Raw genomic sequence first — 21872 nt, forward strand, 5'->3', positions numbered from 1 at the left:
ACGAGATATTAGACTAGAAAGGATCGAGGTTAGTTACGAGCAGGTGTTATCAATTCTAGAAGGAGTGAAAGTAGACAAGTCCCCTGGGCTGGATGGGATTTATCCGAGGATTCTCGGGGAAGCAAGGGAGGAGATAGCAGAGCCTTTGGCTTTGATATTTGAATCGTCATTCTCTACAGGTTTAGTACCAGAGGACGGGAGGTTTGCAAATGTTGTGCCCTTGTTCAAGAAAGGCAATAGAAATGACCCAGGTAATTATAGACCAGTGAGCCTTACTTCTGTGTAGGAAAGGTTTTGGAAAGGATTATAAGAGATGAGATTTATAATCATCTAAAATGCAGAGGCATGGAATTGAGGGTGATTAACAGTTTGGATTAGAAACTGGCTTTCTGAAAGAAGGCAGCGAGTGATGGTTGATGGAAAATATTCAGCCTGTAGTCCGGTTACTAGTGGTGAGTCACAAGGATCTGTTTTCGGCCCACTGCTGTTTGTAATTTTTATAAATTACTTAGACGCAGGCATAGGTGGATTGATTAGTAAATTTGCAGACGACACTAAAGTTGGCGGAGTAGTGGACAGTGTGGAAGAATGTTACAGGTTGCAGGGGGACTTGGATAAACTGCAGAATTGGGCTGAGAGGTGGCAAATGGAGTTCAATGCAGCTAAATGTGAGGTGATGTACTTTGGGAAGCGTAACAGGAAAGCAGAGTACTAGGTCAATGGAAAGATTCTGGGTAGTGTGGATGTGCAGAGGATCTTGGAGTCCATGTACATAGATCCCTGAAAGTTGCCACCCAGGTGGATAGTGCTGTTAAGAAGGCATACGATGTGTTAGGTATCATTCGTAGAGGGATTGAGTTCCAGAGCTGCAATATCGTGCTGCAACTATACAAAACGCTGGTGCGGCCACACTTGGAATATTGTGTAAAATTCTAGTCCCCATATTTCGGGAAGGATGTGGAAGCATTGGAAAAGGTGCAGAGGAGATTTACCAGGATGTTGCCTGGTCTGGAGGGAAGGTCTTATGAGGAAAGACTGAGGGACTTGAACCTGTTCTCATTGGATAGAAGAAGGCTAAGACGGGATTTGATAGAGACATACAAGATGATCAGAGGATTAGATAGGGTAGACAGTGAAAGTCTTTTTCCTAGGATGATGATGTCAGCTTGTACGAGGGGGCACAACTACAAATTGAGGGGTGATAGATTTAAGACAGATGTCAGAGGCAGGTTATTTATGCAGAGAGTGGTACGGGCGTGGAATAGCCTACCTGCTAATGTAGTCAACTCAGCCACATTAGGGAGATTTAAACAATCCTTAGATAAGCCCATGGATGATTTTGGGATAGTGTAGGGGGACGAGCTGAGGATAGTTCACAGGTCGGCACAACATCGAGGGCCAAAGGGCCTGTTCTGTGCTGTATTGTTCTATGTTTTATGTTCTAATGGACAGGAAGATATAGGGTAAGGGAATGGGTTTGGGTGGGTTTCTCTTCGGAGGGATGGTGTGGACTGGTTGGGCCGAAGGACCTGTTTCCACACTGTGGAGAATCTAGTCTAACCTAAAGATGATCAGCAGCAATGCAATCAAAAGCCTATTTTACACATTTGTTTAGCTTCCAACAGTGCATGTTATTTTGGCAAAAGAGGATGATGGAGACATAAACCCACAGTGCACAGCTGCTGTAACTGTCACAGTTATAGTTTTTGACACGTTTTATCTATGGGCTATTGATTTGGGTCCTGATAACTTGTGACTGAACGATTACCTGTGAAAATAGTCAGGCTTATTGTTCTTAAAATCAATACACTGTGGTCTCCATTGGTTTGGCAGTTACAAATAAGAAATTTTAAGCTTCACCAATTTGAAATTAATACAGTGGCTTTAGCAAAGCAAAATTAGACAAAAGGTAATCTAATTAATTTCTGCGATTTAAATCCAATTTCCTTTGATTCTAGCGTCTATCATGCAAAGACAGTCAAACAGATGCAATTAAGGAAATATCAAAACCAAATGAGAGACGTGCAACTTCACCTAAGCAGTTTCCACAATCTGTAATGGAACCACAGAATCCCTACAGTGTAGAAACAGGCCCTTCAGCTCAACAAATCCACACTGACCCTTCAGACAGTAACCCACCCAGACCCATTCCCCTTACCCTATATTTACCCCTGACCAATGGGTAATTTAACATGGCTAATTCACCTAGCCTACCCTGCACAGCTTTGGATTGTGGGAGGAAACCGGAGGAAACCCACGCAGTCACAGGGAGAACGTGCAAACTCCACACAGATAGTCACTCGAGTGACTGGGTCCATGGCGCTGTGAGGCAGCAGTGCTAACCACTGAGTCACCATGCCATGTAATATCAGTACACAGGATTGTTTCTTGCTTGGTTTTTGACAGCGATGAATGCAAATAGTTTCCAAGTTTCTGATAGACTCAGAGGAATAGTCTTTTCATTCTTGTAAATAATCATTTCTTAATAAGTTGATAATGGGAGGACAACTAGCAAGCAACTAAACCTCTGTCCTTTAGCTTTGATAGCCACAAAGCTTTGAACAGAAACAAGTAGATTGAAACCAATGCAAGCTTGAGTTTCTTTTCCTGTTTTTTCCCTTTTTTTCAACTTTCTTGGGGCTGACCTTGCTTTAGAGCCCCTGTTAACATCAAAAGGTCTGCCATCAATTTGAGCATAATGCCTCGCTGGTATCAAAATATCAAGAAGGTACTTTGAACAAAATTCCATCAGTGATTAATGTCCAGGCCTGGCTTCTTAAAATGAATAGCATAGTCAGAATCATAGAATCATACAGCACAGAAACAGATCCTTCAGATCAACCAGTCCATGCCAACCATGTTTGCAAACTACACTAGTCCCATCTGCCTGCGCTTGGCCCATATCCCTCCAAACATTTCTTACTCATGTAATTATCTTCTGTATGTTAAACATTGTAACTCGACCTGTTATCCACCACTTCCTCTGAAAAATGCATTCCATACACGATCCACTCTGTGTAAAAAAACAAAAAGTTGTCCCTCATGTCCTCTTTAAATCTTTCTCCTCTCACCTTAAACATATGCCCCCATCTTGAAAATCCCCCACCCTAGGGAAAAGCCACCTGCTATTCACCTTATCTATTCTCCTCATGATTTTATTAACCTGTATAAGGTTTATAAACCTCTTACACTTGAGTGGAAAAATCCCTGGCCTGTCCAGCCTCTCCTTATAACTCAAACCCTCCAACCCTGGCAACACTCTGGCAAATCTTTTAAGAACTCTCTCGAGTTTAATCATATCCTTCGTATAACAGGACAACCAGAACTGGATACTGTATTCCAGAAGAGGCCTCACCAAATCCTGCAACCTCAACATAACATCCCAACTCCTAACTGAAAGGTCTGAACAATAAAGGCAAGCACACTAAATGTCATCTTAACCACCCTGAAGAACCACCCTGAATAAGGGCTTATGCCCGAAACGTCGATTTTCCTGTTCCTTGGCTGCTGCCTGACCTGCTGCACTTTTCCAGCAACACGTGTTTCAGCTCTGATCTCCAGCATCTGCAGTCCTCACTTTCTCCCATCTTAACCACCCTGCCTCCATGTGATACAAACCTGAACACCTAGGTCCAAGAGCACCTGTTCTACAACACTCTCCAAGGTCCTACTTTTTTAATCGCATAAGTCCTGCCCTTATTTGCTTTACCAAAATTCAATACCTCGTATTTATTAAAATAAAACCCCATCTGCAACTCCTCAGCCCATTGACCTGATTGATCAAGATCCCACTGTAATTTGAGATAACCTTTGTCACTGTCCACTCTCCAACTTACTAACAATGTTGTTTGAGGTAAAGTTGCAGTTCAAAGTCACCTTTGGCTCATAGTTCACAACTCCAAACCAAAGATTATAAAAAAAGGAAAAAAAAGGTCTCAATACAGTTTAGAAGAGACCCTTTGGCACATTGAATCATACTACATTAAATTTACAACAGTACCACTTTCTAGCCATTGGCCTGTAGCCTTGAAGGTTATGGCATTTCAAGTGCTCAACAATTACTGCATAAACGTTGTGAAGTTACCTGCCTCAACTATTCCAGCAGATTCCAGACCCTCGCCAGCCTCTAGGTGAACACCCTTCAGGCACTCTGCCTGTATTCCTGATGAAGGGCTTTTGCCCGAAACGCGATTTTCCTGCTCCTTGGATGCTGCCTGAACTGCTGTGCTTTTCCAGCACCACTAATCCAGAATCTGGTTTCCAGCACCTGCAGTCATTGTTTTTATCGAGGTGAACATACCCTTAAAACCTTCTTCCTTCCACCTTAAAAGTGTTCCCCCTCAATGCTTACCCTTTAACTAGGAGGCTAGCTGTATTTGATCACCCCACTTCAACCTTCTCTGCTCCAAAGGAAGAAATTCAAGTTTATCCATCCTCTCTGTACAGCTAACATTTTCCATTCCAGGCAACATCTTGGTGAATCTCCTCTGCACCCGGCTAGACACATCCATCCTACAGTGCAATGGTCAGAATTGCACACAATACTACAGCTTTGACCTAACCAAAATTCTGTGCAGCTCCAACATAATCTCATTGCCTATATAATCTCAGCCTTCACTGATAAACACATCTGTCCAGTATACCTTAATTACCCTGTTAAGTTGCTCTGCCACTTTCAGTAATTTTTGGGCAAGCATCCCAAGATCCCTCTGGTCCTCTGAGCTTCCTAATGTCTTGCCATTCATAGAGTACTCTGTTGTCTTGTTACTTCTTTCGAAGTGCATTACCTCACACTTAACAGTTTTAAATTCCATCGGCCACTGCTCAGCCCATCTGACCAATCCCGTTGACATCCTCCTGCAACCTAGGACATTCTTCCCCACTGTCAACCATCAGGCCAATCTTTGTGTAATCCACAAACGTATGTGTCATTCCACACCCCCTCTCCACCCACATTCTAATTTACATTGTTTATTTATATCAAGAACATGAAGCAGTTCAGAGCTAATACCTCTTTCTTCTGATCTACCACTGAGTAACAACCTCCACTCACACCAACAGTCTCCTATCACTGAGCCAATTTTGGATCCAACTTGCTAAACAACCCTGGATCCCATGTGTTTTTATTCTTCTTGTTAGTCTCCCATGTGGGATCTTGTCAAAGGCCTTACTGAAATCCACATGAACTACATTGACTGCATGACCCTCATCTACACAATGGTCACCTCAAAAAGTTCAACTGAGAATCATAATGTCATAGAGATGTACAACACAGAAACAGATCCTACGGTCCAACTCATTCGTTGAGCTGGCAAGTTGATTTGCAGGAGTTTTGCCCCCATGATAGTTGACATTTTCAGTGTTTTGGAGTCTCCTGTGAAGCACTGCATTACTGCCTCTTCTGGAATTTATTTGGTTCCGTTCCTGCTGCTTCCGATTGCTGGTTTCAGTAATTTATTGTAGTGGCCGGTATATTGCGTCTAAGCCTATGTGCTTGTTGACTGAGTGCCATGCTTCCGGAAATTCTCTGGCTGTTCTCTCTTTGGCTTGTCCTATGATCATTGTGTTGTCCCAGTCATATTTGTGGTCCCTGTCTTCTGTGTGGGTGGCTACAAGGTACAGCTGGTCATTGCGTTTAGTAGCTGTTTGGTGTTCATGGATATGGATTGCTAGTTGTCTGCCTGTATGTCCTATATAGTGTTTCATGCAGTCTTTGCATGGAATCTTGTCAATTATGTTTATCTTGCACATGATGAGTATAGGGTCTTTTGTCCTGGTGAGGTGTCGTCTGAGTGTGCCTGTCAGTTTATGAGCTGTCATGTATCGCAGTGGGTGGAGAGGTCTGGCTGTCAGTTCGGAGATTCTTTTTATGTAAGGTAGCGTGGCTAGTGAGTTAGTTCGTGGCATGTCCTCATCACGTTGTTTGTCTGTTAGACATCTGTAGATGAAGTTGCAGGGATAGCCGTTCTTGGCGAAGACTCTGTAGAAGTGTTCTTCTCCTTCCCTTCTTAGGTTGGGAGTGCGACAGTGTGTTGTAGCCCTTTTAAACAGGGTCCTGATATAGCTTCTCTTGTGTGTGTTCAGGTGATTGCTGTTGTAGTTCAGGACCTGGTCAGTGTGTGTGGCTTTCCTGTACACTCTTGTGGCATCTTCACCTTGGAAACCGTTGGATGACACTGGTGGAGTTCAGCCAGTATCTGGCGGTGAGCTTTACTCATGATGCTTGCTCCGCGGGTCTTGTCAGGCCCAGAGAGTTTTCTAGTGATAGCCCTTCAATTGTCCCACCAGCTGCTTTGGTTTCGCTCGGGCAGGATCTTTTTGTATCCACAGTCAGATATTGTCCACGGGGACTGGAAGGGTGTCCAGGATTTGCGTCTTCTGTGTCAATCAAGTAGTATTAACCATGTCATGAAATACACTATTGAAATAGTGTTTCATTCTCTTGAGGGTGGATGCATGTTGAAACCATTATTATTTTTCTTTTATTTTTCTCATTTTTTAAAATTTGAAACTGTAAGTTGCAGCTAAACATTTGACAATAGCATTTTTGAGAAAAAAAGTGGAGAATACAAAAGACCTCCATCTTCCACCACATACATTGGACAGAACTCTGTACGCCTGAAATGGAGATGAAGGACTGAGTTCACTAAAGTTAGAAGTGCAAATCCCAATTGCCATTATTAAGAAAAGGGAATCATTCAGGATTTGGTAGTTGAAGCCTCTTTTCAGTTCTCAAAGCTAAGTAACATAAAAGCTATTAAAAATAAAGATAACTTAAAATCTTGAAAAAGGTGAAAGGTTTTACTCTTTAACAGAATATAAATTCTCCAACAGTGATAGTCAATCTGCTGGCACAGCCTGGTGTGGAACAACTAATATACAAAGATGAATCAGCCTTTGGCTATGGCAGATGGCAACATGGATTAAGTTCACAAGCCAAGGAGACAGGGTCAGTTATTTTAAGAATGATATAGTCTCCTATTCTTGGATACAGCCTATCTATTGTATGAAGTCATCCAAACGTATCAATAGATTATTGCTACGTTGTAATTTATACCTTACTAGGATGACAGTGTCCAGAGGTAGGCCACATATCCAGAGAGACTGTAGATGATGCAAGTTCCCCTTTGAAAATATTTTACACATTTCACGTCTTTGCTGATCTAGCAAGAATGTAAGGATTAAGAGACACAGTAGGATTGTTGCTGAATTAAACCAATATGTTGGGAGAATTGGGTGGATAACTTATATTGAGTCACAATCAAATGATGATGAAGGTCATTTTTGGAAACCAGATTTGAACTTCAAAAAGAACCAACAGATTGCTGTTGTCCATGTCACCACCAAGTTGGAAGATAATAGTACGTCTCTGGAGTCAGCTTTTCATAGAAGGTACAAACTATAGACATCGCGTTCGACAAGTCAAGGAATTCACAAGATGACTGAAAATTGCTGTGGATTTGTAATCACAGCAAGAGGGAAGTGGTGTGATCAATATAATGCTCTAATGAACTTTTTAAGGATCCATAAATTCAAATCATTTGAACAGGGGATCTCTCACTGCCCTGATGCTGGAGATTGTTATTTCCTGTTTGGAACTAGCCTGGAAAGATATTGCAGATTGATTGCCGATTTATGGACACTGTAGATGATTTAATATCAGAATGTTATTATGCACATAGACTGGCAGTCTTTTGGATGTTGAAATGGTCGGTCAAAGTAGGCAATTACTGACCAGCCAACCACAGAGAATATTGAAAAGAAGAGAGAAAATAATGGCTCTGACTGTGTTTAGGAAGGAGGCAGTTTTGCTTTAGAAGCTGTTGAACTGGGAAGCTATTATTCTCTAGTTATGAACATGTTGAAGGTTCTGAGAAAAGAACCCCAAAGAGAAGGTGCAGAATGTTCTCAAAGGGCGGAGGTCATTGTGCACATTGGAACCACTGACATAGGAAGGGGAAAGGTTGAGATTCTGAAGGTAGAATATAAAAAGTTAGGCAGGAATTTAAAAAGAAGGTCACCGAAGGTAGTAATATCTGGATTACTCTCTGTTCCATGAGCTAGTAATGGTAGGAATAGGAGGATAGAGTAGTTGAATGTGTGGCTGAGGAGCTGGTGCATGGGAGACAGGTTCACATTTTTAGATCATTGAAATTGCTTCTGGAGTAGAAGTGACCTGTATAGGAAGGATGGATTGCACCTGAATTAGAAGTGAATTAATATACCGGCAGGGAGATTTGCTAGAGCTGCTTGGGACGATTTAAGCTAGTAATATTGGGGGGGAGGTGGTGGGGTTGTGTGGGACCCAGGGAGGAAAGAGTTCAATCTGAGACAGGCGTGGTTGAAAAAAAGTGCGAGTCAAACAGCTGGGGCAGTCAGGAATAAAGCAGAGAACAAGGTAGGACTGATCACTTAAATTACATTTACTTCAATGCAAGGGGCTGAACAGAAAAGGCAGATGAACTCAGGGCATGTTTAGGAACATGAGACTGGGATATCATAGCAATTACAGAAACATGGCTCAGGGATGGACAGGACTGGCAGCTTAATGTTCCAGGATACACTACAGGAATGATAGAAAGGGGGGCAACAGAGGAGGGAGTGTGGTGTTTTTGATAAAGGATACCATTACAGCTGTACTTAGGGAGGATATTTCTGGGAATACATCCAGGGACGTTATTTGGATGGAACTGAGAAGCAAGAAAGGGATGATCACTTTATTGGGATTGTATTATATACCCCCTAATAGTCAGAGGGAAATTGAGAAACAAACTTCTAAGAAGAAGTCTGTTATCATTAAGAATAATAGGGTAGTTATGGTAGGGGATTTAAACTGTCATAGTGTTAAAGTTTTAGATGGAGAGGAATTTAAATCTGACTGTGTTTAGGAAGGAGGCAGTTTTGCTTTAGAAGCTGTTGAACTGGGAAGCTATTATTCTCTAGTTATGAACATGTTGAAGGTTCTGAGAAAAGAACCCCAAAGAGAAGAAAGTACAAGAAAGTTTTCTGATTCAGTATTTGAATGTACCTACTAGAGAAGGTGCAAAACTTGACCTACTCTTGGGAAATAAGGCAGGGCAGGTGACTGAGGTGTCAGTGGGGGAGCACTTTGGGGCCAGCGACCATAATTATGTTTTAAAATAGTGTGGAAAAGGATAGACTGGATCTAAAAGTTGAAATTCTAAATTGGAGAAAGGCTAGTTTGAAGGTATGAGGCAAGAACTTCCAAAAGCTGATAGGGGACAGATGTTCGCAAGTAAAGGGATGGCTGGAAAATGAGATAACGAGAGACCGTATATTCCTGTTAGTGTGAAAGGAAAGGCTGGTAGGTAGAGGAAATGCTGGATGATTAGAAAAATTGAGGTTTTGGTTAAGAAAAAGAAGGAAGCATATGTAAGGTATAGACAGGATAGATCGAGTGAATCCTTAGAAGAGTATAAAGGTAGTAGGAGTATACTTAAGAGGGAAATCAGGAGGGCAAAAAGGGGACATGAGATAGCTTTGGCAAGTAGAATTAAGGAGAACCAAAGGGTTTTTACAAATACGTTAAGGAAAAAAGGGTAATGAGGGAGAGAACAGGGCCCCTCAATGATCAGCAAGGCGGCCTACGTGTGGAGCTGCAGGAAATGGGGGAGATACTGAATGAGTATTTTTGCATCAGTGTTTACTGTGAAGAAGGACATGGAAGATATAGAATGTAGGGAAATAGATGGTGATATCTTGGCAAATGTCTATACTGCAGAGAAGGAGCTGCTGGATGTTTTCAAACACTTAAAAGTTTTAAGTTTCATCACTTAAAATCCCCAGGAACTAATCAGGTGTACCCTAGGATTCTGTGGGAAGCTGGGGAAGTGATTACTTGTCCCCTTGCTGAAATAATTGTATCATTGATAGTCACAAGTGAGGTGCTGGAAAACTGGAGGTTGGCTATTTAAGAAAGATGATAAGGGAAAGCCAGGGAACTATAGACCGATGAGTCTGACATCAGTAGTGGGCAAGTTGGAGGGAATCACGAGAGACAGGATGTACATGTATTTGGAAAGGCAAGGACTGATTAGGGATAGTCAGCATGGCTTTGTACATGGAAAGTCATGTTTCATGAACTTGATTGAGTTTTATAAAGAAACAACAAAGAGGATTGATGAGGGCAGAGGGATGGTCATGATCTATATGGACTTCATTAAGGCATTCGACAAGGTTCCCCATGGGAGACTGATTTAGCAAGGTTAGATCTCAAGAATTACAAGGTGAACTAGCCATTTGGATACAGAACTGGCTCAAATGTAGAAGACAGCGGGTGGTGGTGGAGGGTTGCTTTTCAGAATGGAGGCCTGTGACCAGCGGGGTGCCACAAGGATCGGTGCTGGGTCCACTACTTTTCATCATTTATATAAATGATTTGGATATGAACATAGGAGGTATAGTTAGTAAGTTTGTAGATAACACCAACATTGTAGGTGTAGTGCACAATGAAGAAGGTTACCTCAGAGTACAATGGGATCTTGATCAGATGGGCCAATGGGCTGAGAAGTGGCTGATGGAGTTTAATTTAGATAAATGTGAGGCGCTGCATTTTGGAAAAGCAAATCATAGCAGGACTGATGCACTTAATGGTAAGGTCCTAGGGAGTATTGCTGAACAAAGGGACCTTGGAGTGCAGATTCATAGCTCCTTGAAACTAGAGTCACAGGTAGGTAGGATAGTGAAGAAGGCTTTTGGTATGCTTTCCTTTATTGGTCAGAGTATTGAGTAGATGGGTTGATAAGTCATGTTGCAGCTGTACAGGATATTGGTTAGGCCACATTTGGAATATTGCGTGCAATTCTGGTCTACTTCCAATCGGAAGAATATTGTGAAACTTGAAAGGGTTCTGAAAATACTTACAAGGATGTTGCCAGGGTTGGAGGATTTGAGCTATAGGAAGAGGCTGAACAGGCTGCGGCTGTTTTCCCTGGAGCTTCGGAGGTTGAGGGGTGATCTTATAGAGGTTTATAAAGTCATGAGAGGCATGGATAGGATAAACAGACAAGGTCTTTTCCCGGGAGTGGGGGAGCCCAAAACTAGAGGTCATTGGTTCAGGATGGGAGGGGAATGGTGTAAAAGGGACAACTTTATCACACAGAGGGTGGTACGTGTATGGAATGAGCTGCTGGAGGATGTGGTGGAGGCTGGTACAGTTGCAACATTTAAAAGGCATTTGGATGGGTATATGAATAGGAAGGGTTTGGAAGTATATGGGCCAACTGCTGGCAAATGCAACTAGATTAGGTCAGGATGTCTGGTCGGAATAGATGAGGTGGACCGAAGAGTCTGTTTCCATGCTGTACATCTCCATGACTCTATGACTCTATCAGAAATAAGCAAAAGTATCCGGAAGCTGAAGCTATTTTCATTGACTGGCGATTTCAAAATTCCAGCAGGATACGGTCCTTCCTATTGAATACAACCCATCATCAAAGTATTTCATGAAGACCTGATACTCATCGCTAAAACCATCCTCAAATTAGCAATTTGTTCTGATAAAGTTACATTCTCAATAATAAATTGTAATTTCTTACAAGGTATAAACTTGGTGTCAAAGAGCTGTTATTGGTGAAGCAATTTTGAAGGTCATTAAATGTTTTAATTTCACTGTGTTACCGATCCAGTGATTGTGATGCTGATTTGGTTTTGCTTGCTTTCCCTGTTTTTTTTCACAGGTCAGAATTTAGCTAATTTACATTGCTAGTGGAATATACTGGAATTTGCTGCAACTCTAAATGATTAAACTGTACTAGAAGTATGTGTTGGAATTAATTTCCTCTCCCCTCCACAATTCCACATCTGAGCAATATGCTTTCAGAAATGATATTTGTTTAACAAAACAAAAGTTCTAAACTGATCACTGCTTCAAGCTTTTGAAAGTTTTTTAGATGTGATATAGCATCATGGTATCCCTACAGAGTGGAAGCAGGCCTTTCTGCTCATGAAGTTCACACGGACTCTCCAAAGAGAATCTCACCCACACCCACCCCCTTCACTATAAACCTACATTTCTGAGGGCTCATCCTCCCAACCCCCACATGTTGTTTCTGGTTTGCTAAACCAGTATAATATTTGAAAACATTTTGCTTCAGATAGAGAGGGGTGGCATAGTGGTTAGCAATGCCACCTCACAGTGCCAGGGATCCCATTTCAATGCCACCTTGGGTAACTGTGTGAAATTTGCACAATTTCCCAGTGACGGTGTTCTCACTGGGTGCTCCTGTTTCCTCCCACAGTTTAAAAATAGCTGGTTTCATGGACTGGTTATGCTAACATGTCCCATAGTATGGGTGAGATGCTCTTTTGAGCATTGGTGTGGACTCAATGTGAAAAAGCCTGCTTCCGCAGTGTAGGCAAACTACGATTCTGTATCATACCCAAAGGACCTTCAAAAGACAGCAGAAAACTTCCAAAAGCTTGAAGCCGTGGTCAGTTTAAAATTTTTGTGTTGCCAAATTAACATCATTTGTGAAAGCATATTACTTCAGATGGAGAGTTGTGCAGGACTGAAGTTAACTTCAGCATGTAGTTCCAGTACAGTTTAATCATTCAGAGTACAGCAAATACCAGTATATTGTGCTAGCAATGTGACCTAGCCAAAAACTATAGAAAGTTTTAATTATTTGGCCAGGCAATATTACTTAACCTAAAAAAACATTGTCACTCTTCCAGAGGTGATTCAACTGAAACTGGCAGAAGGACAGAAAGTGAGCATTACCTCAGCAACAGCAGGACAAAGTGCAGTCCTAACATGTTCCATTCAGGGGATCCTAAGGCCTCCAATCATTTGGAAACGCAACAACATTATTCTCAACCATTTGGATCTGGAAGATATAAGCGTAAGTAATAAATTTGCCTAAGATGACGCCTCTCTGCTTTGCAAAATGCTTGAGTTCCCATTGAAATTTGTACTGTCCTTTGTACTGTACCTCACGAAAGAGATTTGTTGGGTCAGTTTGAAAAATGTATGTTTCTAGCACATGCCCCATAGGTGTTCACATCCAATGCAGGATGATTTTCTGACCTGGGTTACCAGCAAGTCAGGCCTCTAGCTGTGAATGCCGTTCTTAAAAAATGCAAGTTACATAAAATAACATATAAAATTTCTCTTTATATCTATGTTTAGCCATTTCATTACAGAGCAGATATTTTCTATTACAATAGAAATTGGGAAAAAGCCTTTGAATTTGTGAAGGTTTCTTCTGTTTTCCTGTTTTACACAAATAATTATTTTATCTGATGTAAAATATCTATCAGAAAAATACTAAGGTAAAATAATTTTACTCATGTGATATGGATTAATGACATCCAGCATTTTGTGTCCTAATATGTCACTGGGTGCTCTTTCTATCTGAAATCATGATTGTTTGTTACTCTCACATACTATGTGTGAAAGCGACTCTATCCTTGCACATAGTTTCTATCTTTGCATGTCCACATTCTCCATTAAATGAGAATAAGTAACTGCTGTGTTCAAATTCCTTTGCTACCAGCTATTCCACTGTTCAACAAGGATGCTGAAGCCCTGAAAGCAAATGCAATGCATGCATATCGTGGAGTCTGGCAGATTTACACATGCGACACAAATGTCTAGTAACACTGCATGAAATTCAGGCCAACTCTGTCATACGTGTCTGCAAGCCTGACAAATAAAGCTAAGTAGTCATACCGGCAAACATGACTACATCAGCATTGTGCACACTGTTATCATTGAATAGTCCAAGCTCATATTGAAAGGACTAACCACGACACATATCCAAACTCAGGGCATTTTGCAGTGATATTTTTGGAGGTGACGACCTGCCTGAGGTGTACATGGTAAGATGCTTCTTCACGGTTCACTGCAGCCACCCATGTATGGGCTGCCCAAGTCACAATGCCCTATTTTATCTGTAACTAGTTTTGCACCACATGATTTGGCCAAATGGTTGAGCAAGCTGCTGCTACCAGTTTAATGAAGGAGTTTCACTTATATTGCAAAGATCGTGTAAGACCTAAGTATCAATATCAATACTTTGTCTGTGTTCTCTTTCAACATTGCTGTTCACTAACATACCACTTACATGCACTCGATCACTGTACCATAGAAGCATCCACTTTCTGAATCTGTATTATCAAAAATATGAACTTAACAATGCATGCAATCGAATTCCATTTCATCAAATCATGTATGCCAAAATGGATAGGCCCCTTCATATCCCTTGCATACTAAATGACACATTTTCCATATTCGAATCCATAGATATATTGAAGGTATATTTCACTGTGTACCTTTATGACCTCCACCTTGAACTTAAATAGACCTGTAAAATACAGCAGTCAATGAAGCTCCTGATCCTCAATAAGCCAGTTGAAAAATCTTCTTCTTTCTGCTACGATCTACTATAAGTCTATGTTGAATGGTCAGTATATGTGTTAGTATTCTGACAGTGTCACACTCTGATCAGCCTTATCAGCAAACTTGCGAATTGAACCCCACCCATCTGTTCACTGTCTAAGCTTAATGCTAAGATCGCATACACACAGAACTATCTTGCACAATAGAAGCTACTTTGATGAAATCATTGTTTACTGTATATCATTCAAACTTCTGGAAGAGCCTAAAGCAACCACTTTTGCCTCTCAAAAGTGTCCTGTCTACCCCTGATTGCCCTGGAAGAGAAGGGTGCCCCAAAGACTGGTCGCCTCACACTGCTAGTTTGTAGTAAACACATCAGTGGAGTATTTACTCCATTAACAGTGTTGCCAAGCCAAATGAAAATTTTACATAGCTCACATATAAGTGCTCTGCCAGTGTGATGCCAAGTTGTATGTCCCAATGACTAGCAACTTATACTGAACAGTACATGACCTTGAATGTCTGTAGTTGTCAGTGTGCGAACAATGCTCAACCAGCCCATCACTGATTATCATCAGCACATAGTGGCCAACATTGAATGTAACAGTATAGTGAGCAATAGTTAGTAAATAATACTGAAACCAATTTAACATAATCAGTATGTTCTAGAAGTTGCATTTATTCAAATTTGGGCTTCTGTTCTATGTGAGTAGAAAATACATACTCACACATTGTATTTTATCTCTGAGGAAAGGCCAATAGAGATCGCAGTGGTACACATTGGTACCAACAATACAGTTAGAAAGAGGGATAGGGTCCTGCTAGCAGAATTTATGGAGCTCAGAAGTAGATTAAAAAACACCACCCTAAAGCTTGTAATCTCTGTACTACTCCGACATCACATGCTAGTGAGTGTACAAATACAAGTTTAGTGCATATGAATGGGCGATGGTGCAGGAGGGAGGGATAACTTTAGATTTCTGGGACACAGGAACCATTTCTGTGCACAGTGGACAATTGGTTTGCACCTGACAGGAATGAGACCAGCAGCTCTGTGGGGAGGTTTATTAATGCAGTTGGGGAGGGTTTGAACTAACTTGGCAGGTGGCATGGGATCCTGAGATAAGGGCCAGGAGGGGAAATGAATGGACAAAATGAAAAGTGACAGCAATTGAGTCAGGAAACCATGTAAATTATAGGCCATTTAAGGCACAGTTGGCAAGGCTGAATGGTATTTATTTTAATATGAATAATCTGACAAACAAGAGAGATGAGTTGAGAGCAGATATTAAAACATTGGGGTATGGTGTCATTGCTGTCACTGAGACAAGGAGAGGAGAGGGACAGGATCAGCGGTTCAGTATTCCAGGATATAGGATCGAGGAAGATGGGAAAGGATGTAAAAGAGGAAGGTGTTGCAACATTGTGCAATTTCTCTATATGGGGATTTTGGCTGCGACATAGCTAAGAGGAGGTGCTGGTCTCCATTGCAAAGGTAGAAAATATTTTGAATATGTGATTTTAATAACTTCTGAATTACTTACAGCAGAAATGAGAAATGATATTTCAGAAATAAATGAAGCCATATGTTGAGACAGGAAAAGCCAAAAAGGAGCAATTACATTGATGTCAGTGAACAACAGGACCTCTAACAGCCTGAGAAAATTAGAACAGCAGAATTGCCTCAGGATAGTGGAAAAAGATTGTCATAACTTTCAAAAGGGAAGTAGATAATTATTTGAAAAAGGTGCACTTACAACACTAGAGAAAAACTGCTAGCTAACAAATATAATTGTACCATACTTTCAATGAGCTGGGACAAGCACTATGTATCAAATGACATACCACCGTGCTGTATGATTCTAAAAGAAAGAAGGGATGTTAGGAGAGAATATTTCCCACAGACACTGCCAGCAATCACTATAACCCAAGTATTCACACCTGACAGAATCAGAGTTCCTGGTCTCCAGCCAGGCAGACAGTTTTTTGCAAACTGCAGAGAAACCACCTTGAATTGTTTGGACATTATAGAAAATGGTATCATGTCAATAGTGATTGTAACGAGGTCAGCAAGGTGGACATCATAGAAAATTAGTTCTCTGATTGGGGCTGTTAATCCAGTGCAATCAAGGAGTCCTAGTCGACAGATATAAACAGGAGTGTCCGAGGTTCTGCTCACTCTGAGAGCTGGCTCTGAGGGAGCGGGATCAGTGTCAAGGACTCTCCACCTGTAAATAAAGGTTGACTGGACACAGGCCACTGCGGAGTTACGTCAGTGGCGATGAGAAAAAAGTACGCAACTGAAGAAATTCACTCACAACTGTCGTCTTTGAGTTGGAGCAAGGATTTCTGGCATCATGCCGTTCAATCTTGCCACTGAAGACTGAGCTCAGCATGTGAAAAGAATGTGTTACTTTTTCTGAGGGAATGACGTTGGGTCAGATGAAAAACAGCAAGTAATTCTGCTGGCAGCCCGTGGTTCTGCAGCATTTTTGGTTATAAGGAGTCTAACTTTCTCTGAGGCACCAGACACGGTAGTCTATCAAGTGTTGAAGGACATAGTTAAGGAACATTACGACCTCAAGCTCCCTCTAATCCTGAGAGGCTATCGGCTTTATTCGGCAATTGTAGAACCAGAGTAATCTGTGTCAGGATTTTTGATTAGGGTAGGATGACTGGCAGAAGCAGGTGACTTTGGTTTAACCCTTAATGGTATGCTGAGAGACTGTTTGGTGCATGGGATTTATGATGTAACCATTGCAAAAGCACCTACTAGATGAAGGTCAACTGTTCTTCAAACTGGCAGGATAACTGGAAAACGTGAGAGCACATGAGTTGAAGGGTATTCTGATAGAGGTGGACACCACCCCCCGTCTAACTGAGCTTGGGAAACATCACTTGAGAGCAGGAAATTATATCGCCTCACTCAGGAATATCCTGAACAGATGGACTCTAGGTCAGCCTAGAGCAAAACCCCAAAATAAAGCCAAACCTTTGCCAAATGGTTAAGACTTCCTTCAGGAACTGGGCTAGTTGTAGATACTGCGAGTCAGGAGGCATGGGATAGAGGGAAATTTGGCCAATTGGATAGAAAACTGGCTAACCGGTCGAAGTCAGAGAGTGGTGGTAGATGGTAAATATTCAGCATGGAGTCCAGTTACAAGTGGAGTTCCGCAGGGATCAGTTCTGGGTCCTCTGCTGTTTGTAATTTTTATTAATGACTTAGATGAGGGAGTCGAAGGGTGGGTCAGTAAATTTGCAGATGATACAAAGATAGGTGGAGTTGTGGACAGTGAGGAGGGCTGTTGTCGGCTGCAGAGGGACTTAGATATGATGCAGAGCTGGGCTGAGGAGTGGCAGATGGAGTTCAACCCTGCCAAGTGTGAAGTTGTCCATTTTGGAAGAACAAATAAGAATGCGGAATACAGGGTTAATGGTAGGGTTCTTGGTCAGGTGGAGGAACAGAGGGATCTTGGGGTCTATGTACATAGATCTTTGAAGGTTGCCACTCAGGTGGATAGAGTTTGTAAGAAGGCCTATGGAGTATTATCGTTCATTAGCAGAGGGATTGAATTCAAGAGTCGTGAGGTGATGTTGCAGCTGTACAGGACTTTGGTTAGGCCACATTTGGAGTACTGTGTGCAGTTCTGGTCGCCTCACTTTAGGAAAGATGTGGAAGCTTTGGAGAGGGTGCAGAGAAGATTTACCAGGATGTTGCCTGGAATGGAGAGTAGGTCATACGAGGATAGGTTGAGAGTTCTCGGCCTTTTCTCGTTGGAACGGCGAAGGATGAGGGGTGACTTGATAGAGGTTTATAAGATGATCAGAGGAATAGATAGAGTAGACAGTCAGAAACTTTTTCCCCGGGTACAACAGAGTGTTACAAGGGGACATAAATTTAAGGTGAAGGGTGGAAGGTATAGGGGAGATGTCAGGGGTGGGTTCTTCACCCAGAGAGTGGTGGGGGCATGGAATGCGCTGCCCGTGGGAGTGGTAGAGTCAGATTCATTGGCGTCCTTTAAGCGGCATTTGGATAGGTACATGGATGGGTGCTTAATCTAGGATAGAAGTTCGGCACAACATCGTGGGCCGAAGGGCCTGTTCTGTGCTGTATTGTTCTATGTTCTATGTTCTATGTTTATGTATTTGAGACAGCAAAAGAGTCCCACAAGACCTAAATTGATATGAGAACTCATACACTGGTATCCAAGGGAATGCATGCCCTAGAAAGTCTACCTACATCTGGTTTGGAACAATTAAATTGATTAGCAACATCCAAATCAGAACCAATCAAAATAAACATCTGATTTTATGGAGTCACCTGGTTTATAATGGAGGTCGACGCTAGCATGGTCATTTCAGTGATTGTAGAGCCAGTCTTTCACAAAATTCACTCTGGACTCCAACCCTTAGGTTTGCGGAAGACCTCAGGTAACCTGAAAACTTACACCAGGGAACCTTTACAGTTTTTTAAAAATAAAATCCCTATAGTGTGGAAACAGGCCATTTGGCCCAATAAGTCCAACCGACTCTCTAAAGAACATCCTACCCAGACATCCCCATGGCTAACCCACACATTTCTGGAAACTATGGACAATTTGCAATGGCCAATCAACCGAACTTGCACATCTTTGGACTGTGAAAGGAAACTAGTGCATATGGAGGAAACTTTGCAAACACAGGGAGAATATGCAAACTCCACACAGACTGTTGCCCAAGGCTGGAATTGAACTGGGATCCCTGGTACTGTGAGGCAGCAGTGCTAACCACTGAGCCACCATGACTTCCCAATGGTTGAGTGCGCAATTTGTATTCTGATTTCTAATAAACAACTGGTTCAGTCACCACTGAGTGTAATAAAAGACTCAGGACCAAGCTTAATGGAGCAAAATTGGTTGAGAAAGATTCACTCAGATTGGTTCAACATTTTTTTATTAGAAAATGGGTGCCTGATTGAGGCCCTAATTAAATACCTGGAGGTTTTTCAGGAAGGTTGAGGCACTATCAAGGAGCGAAGGCCAACTTACATGTTGACCAGGGTGCAACTTCACAATTCTGCAAGACTCGCTCACTGCTATTTGCCTTAAGTGTGCAAGTCAGTGGTGGACAATCTATTGGAGAGGATTCTGAGAGACAGGATTTATGATTACTTGGAAAACCATAGTTTGATTAGAGACAGTCAGCATGGTTTTGTGAGGGGCAGGTCATGCCTCACAGACCTTATTGAATTCTTTGAGGTTGTGACAAAACATGTTGATGAAAGGTAGAGCAGTGGATGTGGTGTACATGGATCTTAGAAGGCGTTTGATAAGATTCCCCATGGTTTCCTCATTCAGAAAGTAAAAAGTCATGGGATACAGGGAAATCTGTCTGTCTGGATACAGAATTGGCTGGTCCATAGAAGACAGTGGGCGGTGGTAGATGGAAAGTATTCAGCCTGGAGTTCAGTGACCATTGATGGTCCACAGGGATAGATTCTGAGACCTCTGCGCTTTGTGATTTTTATAAGTGACTTGGTTGAGGAATTGGAAGAGTTGGTTAGTAAGTTTGCTGATGAGATGAGGGTTGGTGGAGTTGTGGATAGTGTGGAGGGCTGCTGCAGGTCACAATGGGACATTGACAGGATGCAGAACTGAGCTGATAAGCAGCAGATGGAGTTCGACCTGGAAAGGTGCGAAGTTGTTCACTTTGGAAGGTCAAATTTGAATGCAGAATAAAGGATTAAAGGCAGGATTCTTGGCAGTGTGGAGGAGCAGAGGGATTTTGGGGTCCATGTCCATAGATCTCTCAAAGTAGCCACCCAGGTTGATAGGGTTGTTAAGGTGTATCGTGTATTGCTTTCATTAACAGGGGGGTTGCGTTTAAGAGCCACGAGGTTATATTACAGGTCTATAGAACCCTGGTTAGTCCACACTTGGAATATTGTGTTCAGTTCTGGTCGCCTCATGATAGGAAAGATGTGGAAGCTTTGGAGAGGGTGCATAGGTGATTTACCAGGATGCTGCCTGGACTGGAGGGCATGTCTTATGAAGAAAGGTTGAGGGAGTTAGGGCTTTTCTCACTGGAGTGAAAAAGGATGAGAGGTGACTTGATAGTGGTGTACAGGATATTGACAGGCATAAATAGAGTAGATAGCCAGAGACTTTTTCCCAGGGCAGAAATCACGAGGGGGCATAATTTTAAGGTAATTGGAGGAAGATTTAGGGGAGATGTCGCAGAGAATGGTGGGTGTATGGAATGCACTGCCAGCAGTGGTAGCAGAGTCGGAGACATTAGGGATATTTATGTGACTCTTGGTCGGCACATTGAAGATAGGACGGTGAAGGGTATGTAGGTTAGTCTTGGAGTAGGATAAAAGGCCGGCACAACATCAAGGGCCGAAGGGCCTGTTCTGTGCTGCACTATTCTATGTTCTATGTTCTAAGTGGAGGCAGAAATCAGAACACTGGAAAGTGAATGAATCATTACACTACTTCAGTTTGCAGAATGGGCAGCAGCAGTTGTCGCAACTGTGAAGCCAGATGTGTCACTTCACCTTTGTGGGCATTTTAAACAAATGGTAAATCACTTTTAATGGTTGGATAAACACCCAGTCCCTCACATAGAAGATTTATTTGCAAAGTTGGCAAGGGGGCTGTCCTTCTTGAAGCTTAGCACAGGCCACATGTACTTTAGTGAGCAAAATTAGGGCACATGGTATTGGGGGCAAAGTACTAACTTGGATTGAAAGTTAGTTGGCTCACAGGAAACAAAGAGTAGTGATAAACGGCTCCATTTCGGAATGGCAGGTGGGGTACCGCAGGGATCCGTGCTGGGACTGCAGCTTTTCGCAAGATATGTTAATGATATAGAAGATGGTATTAGTCATAACATTAGCAAATTTGCTGATGATACTAAACTGGGTGGCAGGGTGAAAGGTGAGGAGGATGCTAGGAGATTACAGGGTGACCTGAACAGGTTAGGTGAGTGGTCAGATGCATGGCAGATGCAGTTTAATGTGGATAAATGTATGGTTATCCACTTTGGTGGCAAGAACAGGAAGGCAGATTACTACCTAAATTGAATCAATTTAGGTAAAGGGGCAGTACAAAGAGATCTGGGTGTTCTTGTACACCAGTCAATGAAGGTAAGCATGCAGGTACAGCAGGTAGTGAAGAAGGCTAATAGCTTGCTGGCCTTCATAACAAGAGGGATTGAGTATAGAAGCAAAGAGGTTCTTCTGCAGCTGTACAGGGCCCTGGTGAGACCACACCTGGAATATTGTGTGCAATTCTGGTCTCCAAATTTGAGGAAAGACATTCTGGCTATTGGGGGAGTGCAGCGTCGGTTCACGAGGTCAATTCCTGGAATGGCGGGACTACCTTATGCTGAAAGACTGGAGCGACTGGGCTTGTATACCCCTGAGTTTAGAAGACTGAGAGGGGATCTGATTGAGTCATATAAGATTATTAAAGGATTGGACACTCTGGAGACAGGAAACATGTTTCTGCTGATGGGTGAGTGCCGAACC

At 42.2% G+C, this 21872-nt stretch overlaps 1 protein-coding gene across 4 annotated transcripts in view; it reads left to right on the top strand.

The window, feature by feature from the left end:
* fstl5 (follistatin-like 5) overlaps window positions 1-21872 on the top strand; it is a 505241-nt gene that overhangs the window by 328497 nt on the left and 154872 nt on the right. For all 4 annotated transcript variants that reach the window (XM_072573289.1, XM_072573241.1, XM_072573184.1 and 1 more), the window contains one exon: window positions 12697-12863. In XM_072573289.1, coding sequence (XP_072429390.1) covers window positions 12697-12863 — 167 coding nt within the window. The remainder of the gene's footprint in view (window positions 1-12696; window positions 12864-21872) is intronic.

Source organism: Chiloscyllium punctatum, chromosome 1, assembly GCF_047496795.1.
Source record: "Chiloscyllium punctatum isolate Juve2018m chromosome 1, sChiPun1.3, whole genome shotgun sequence".
NCBI lineage: Eukaryota > Metazoa > Chordata > Chondrichthyes > Orectolobiformes > Hemiscylliidae > Chiloscyllium > Chiloscyllium punctatum.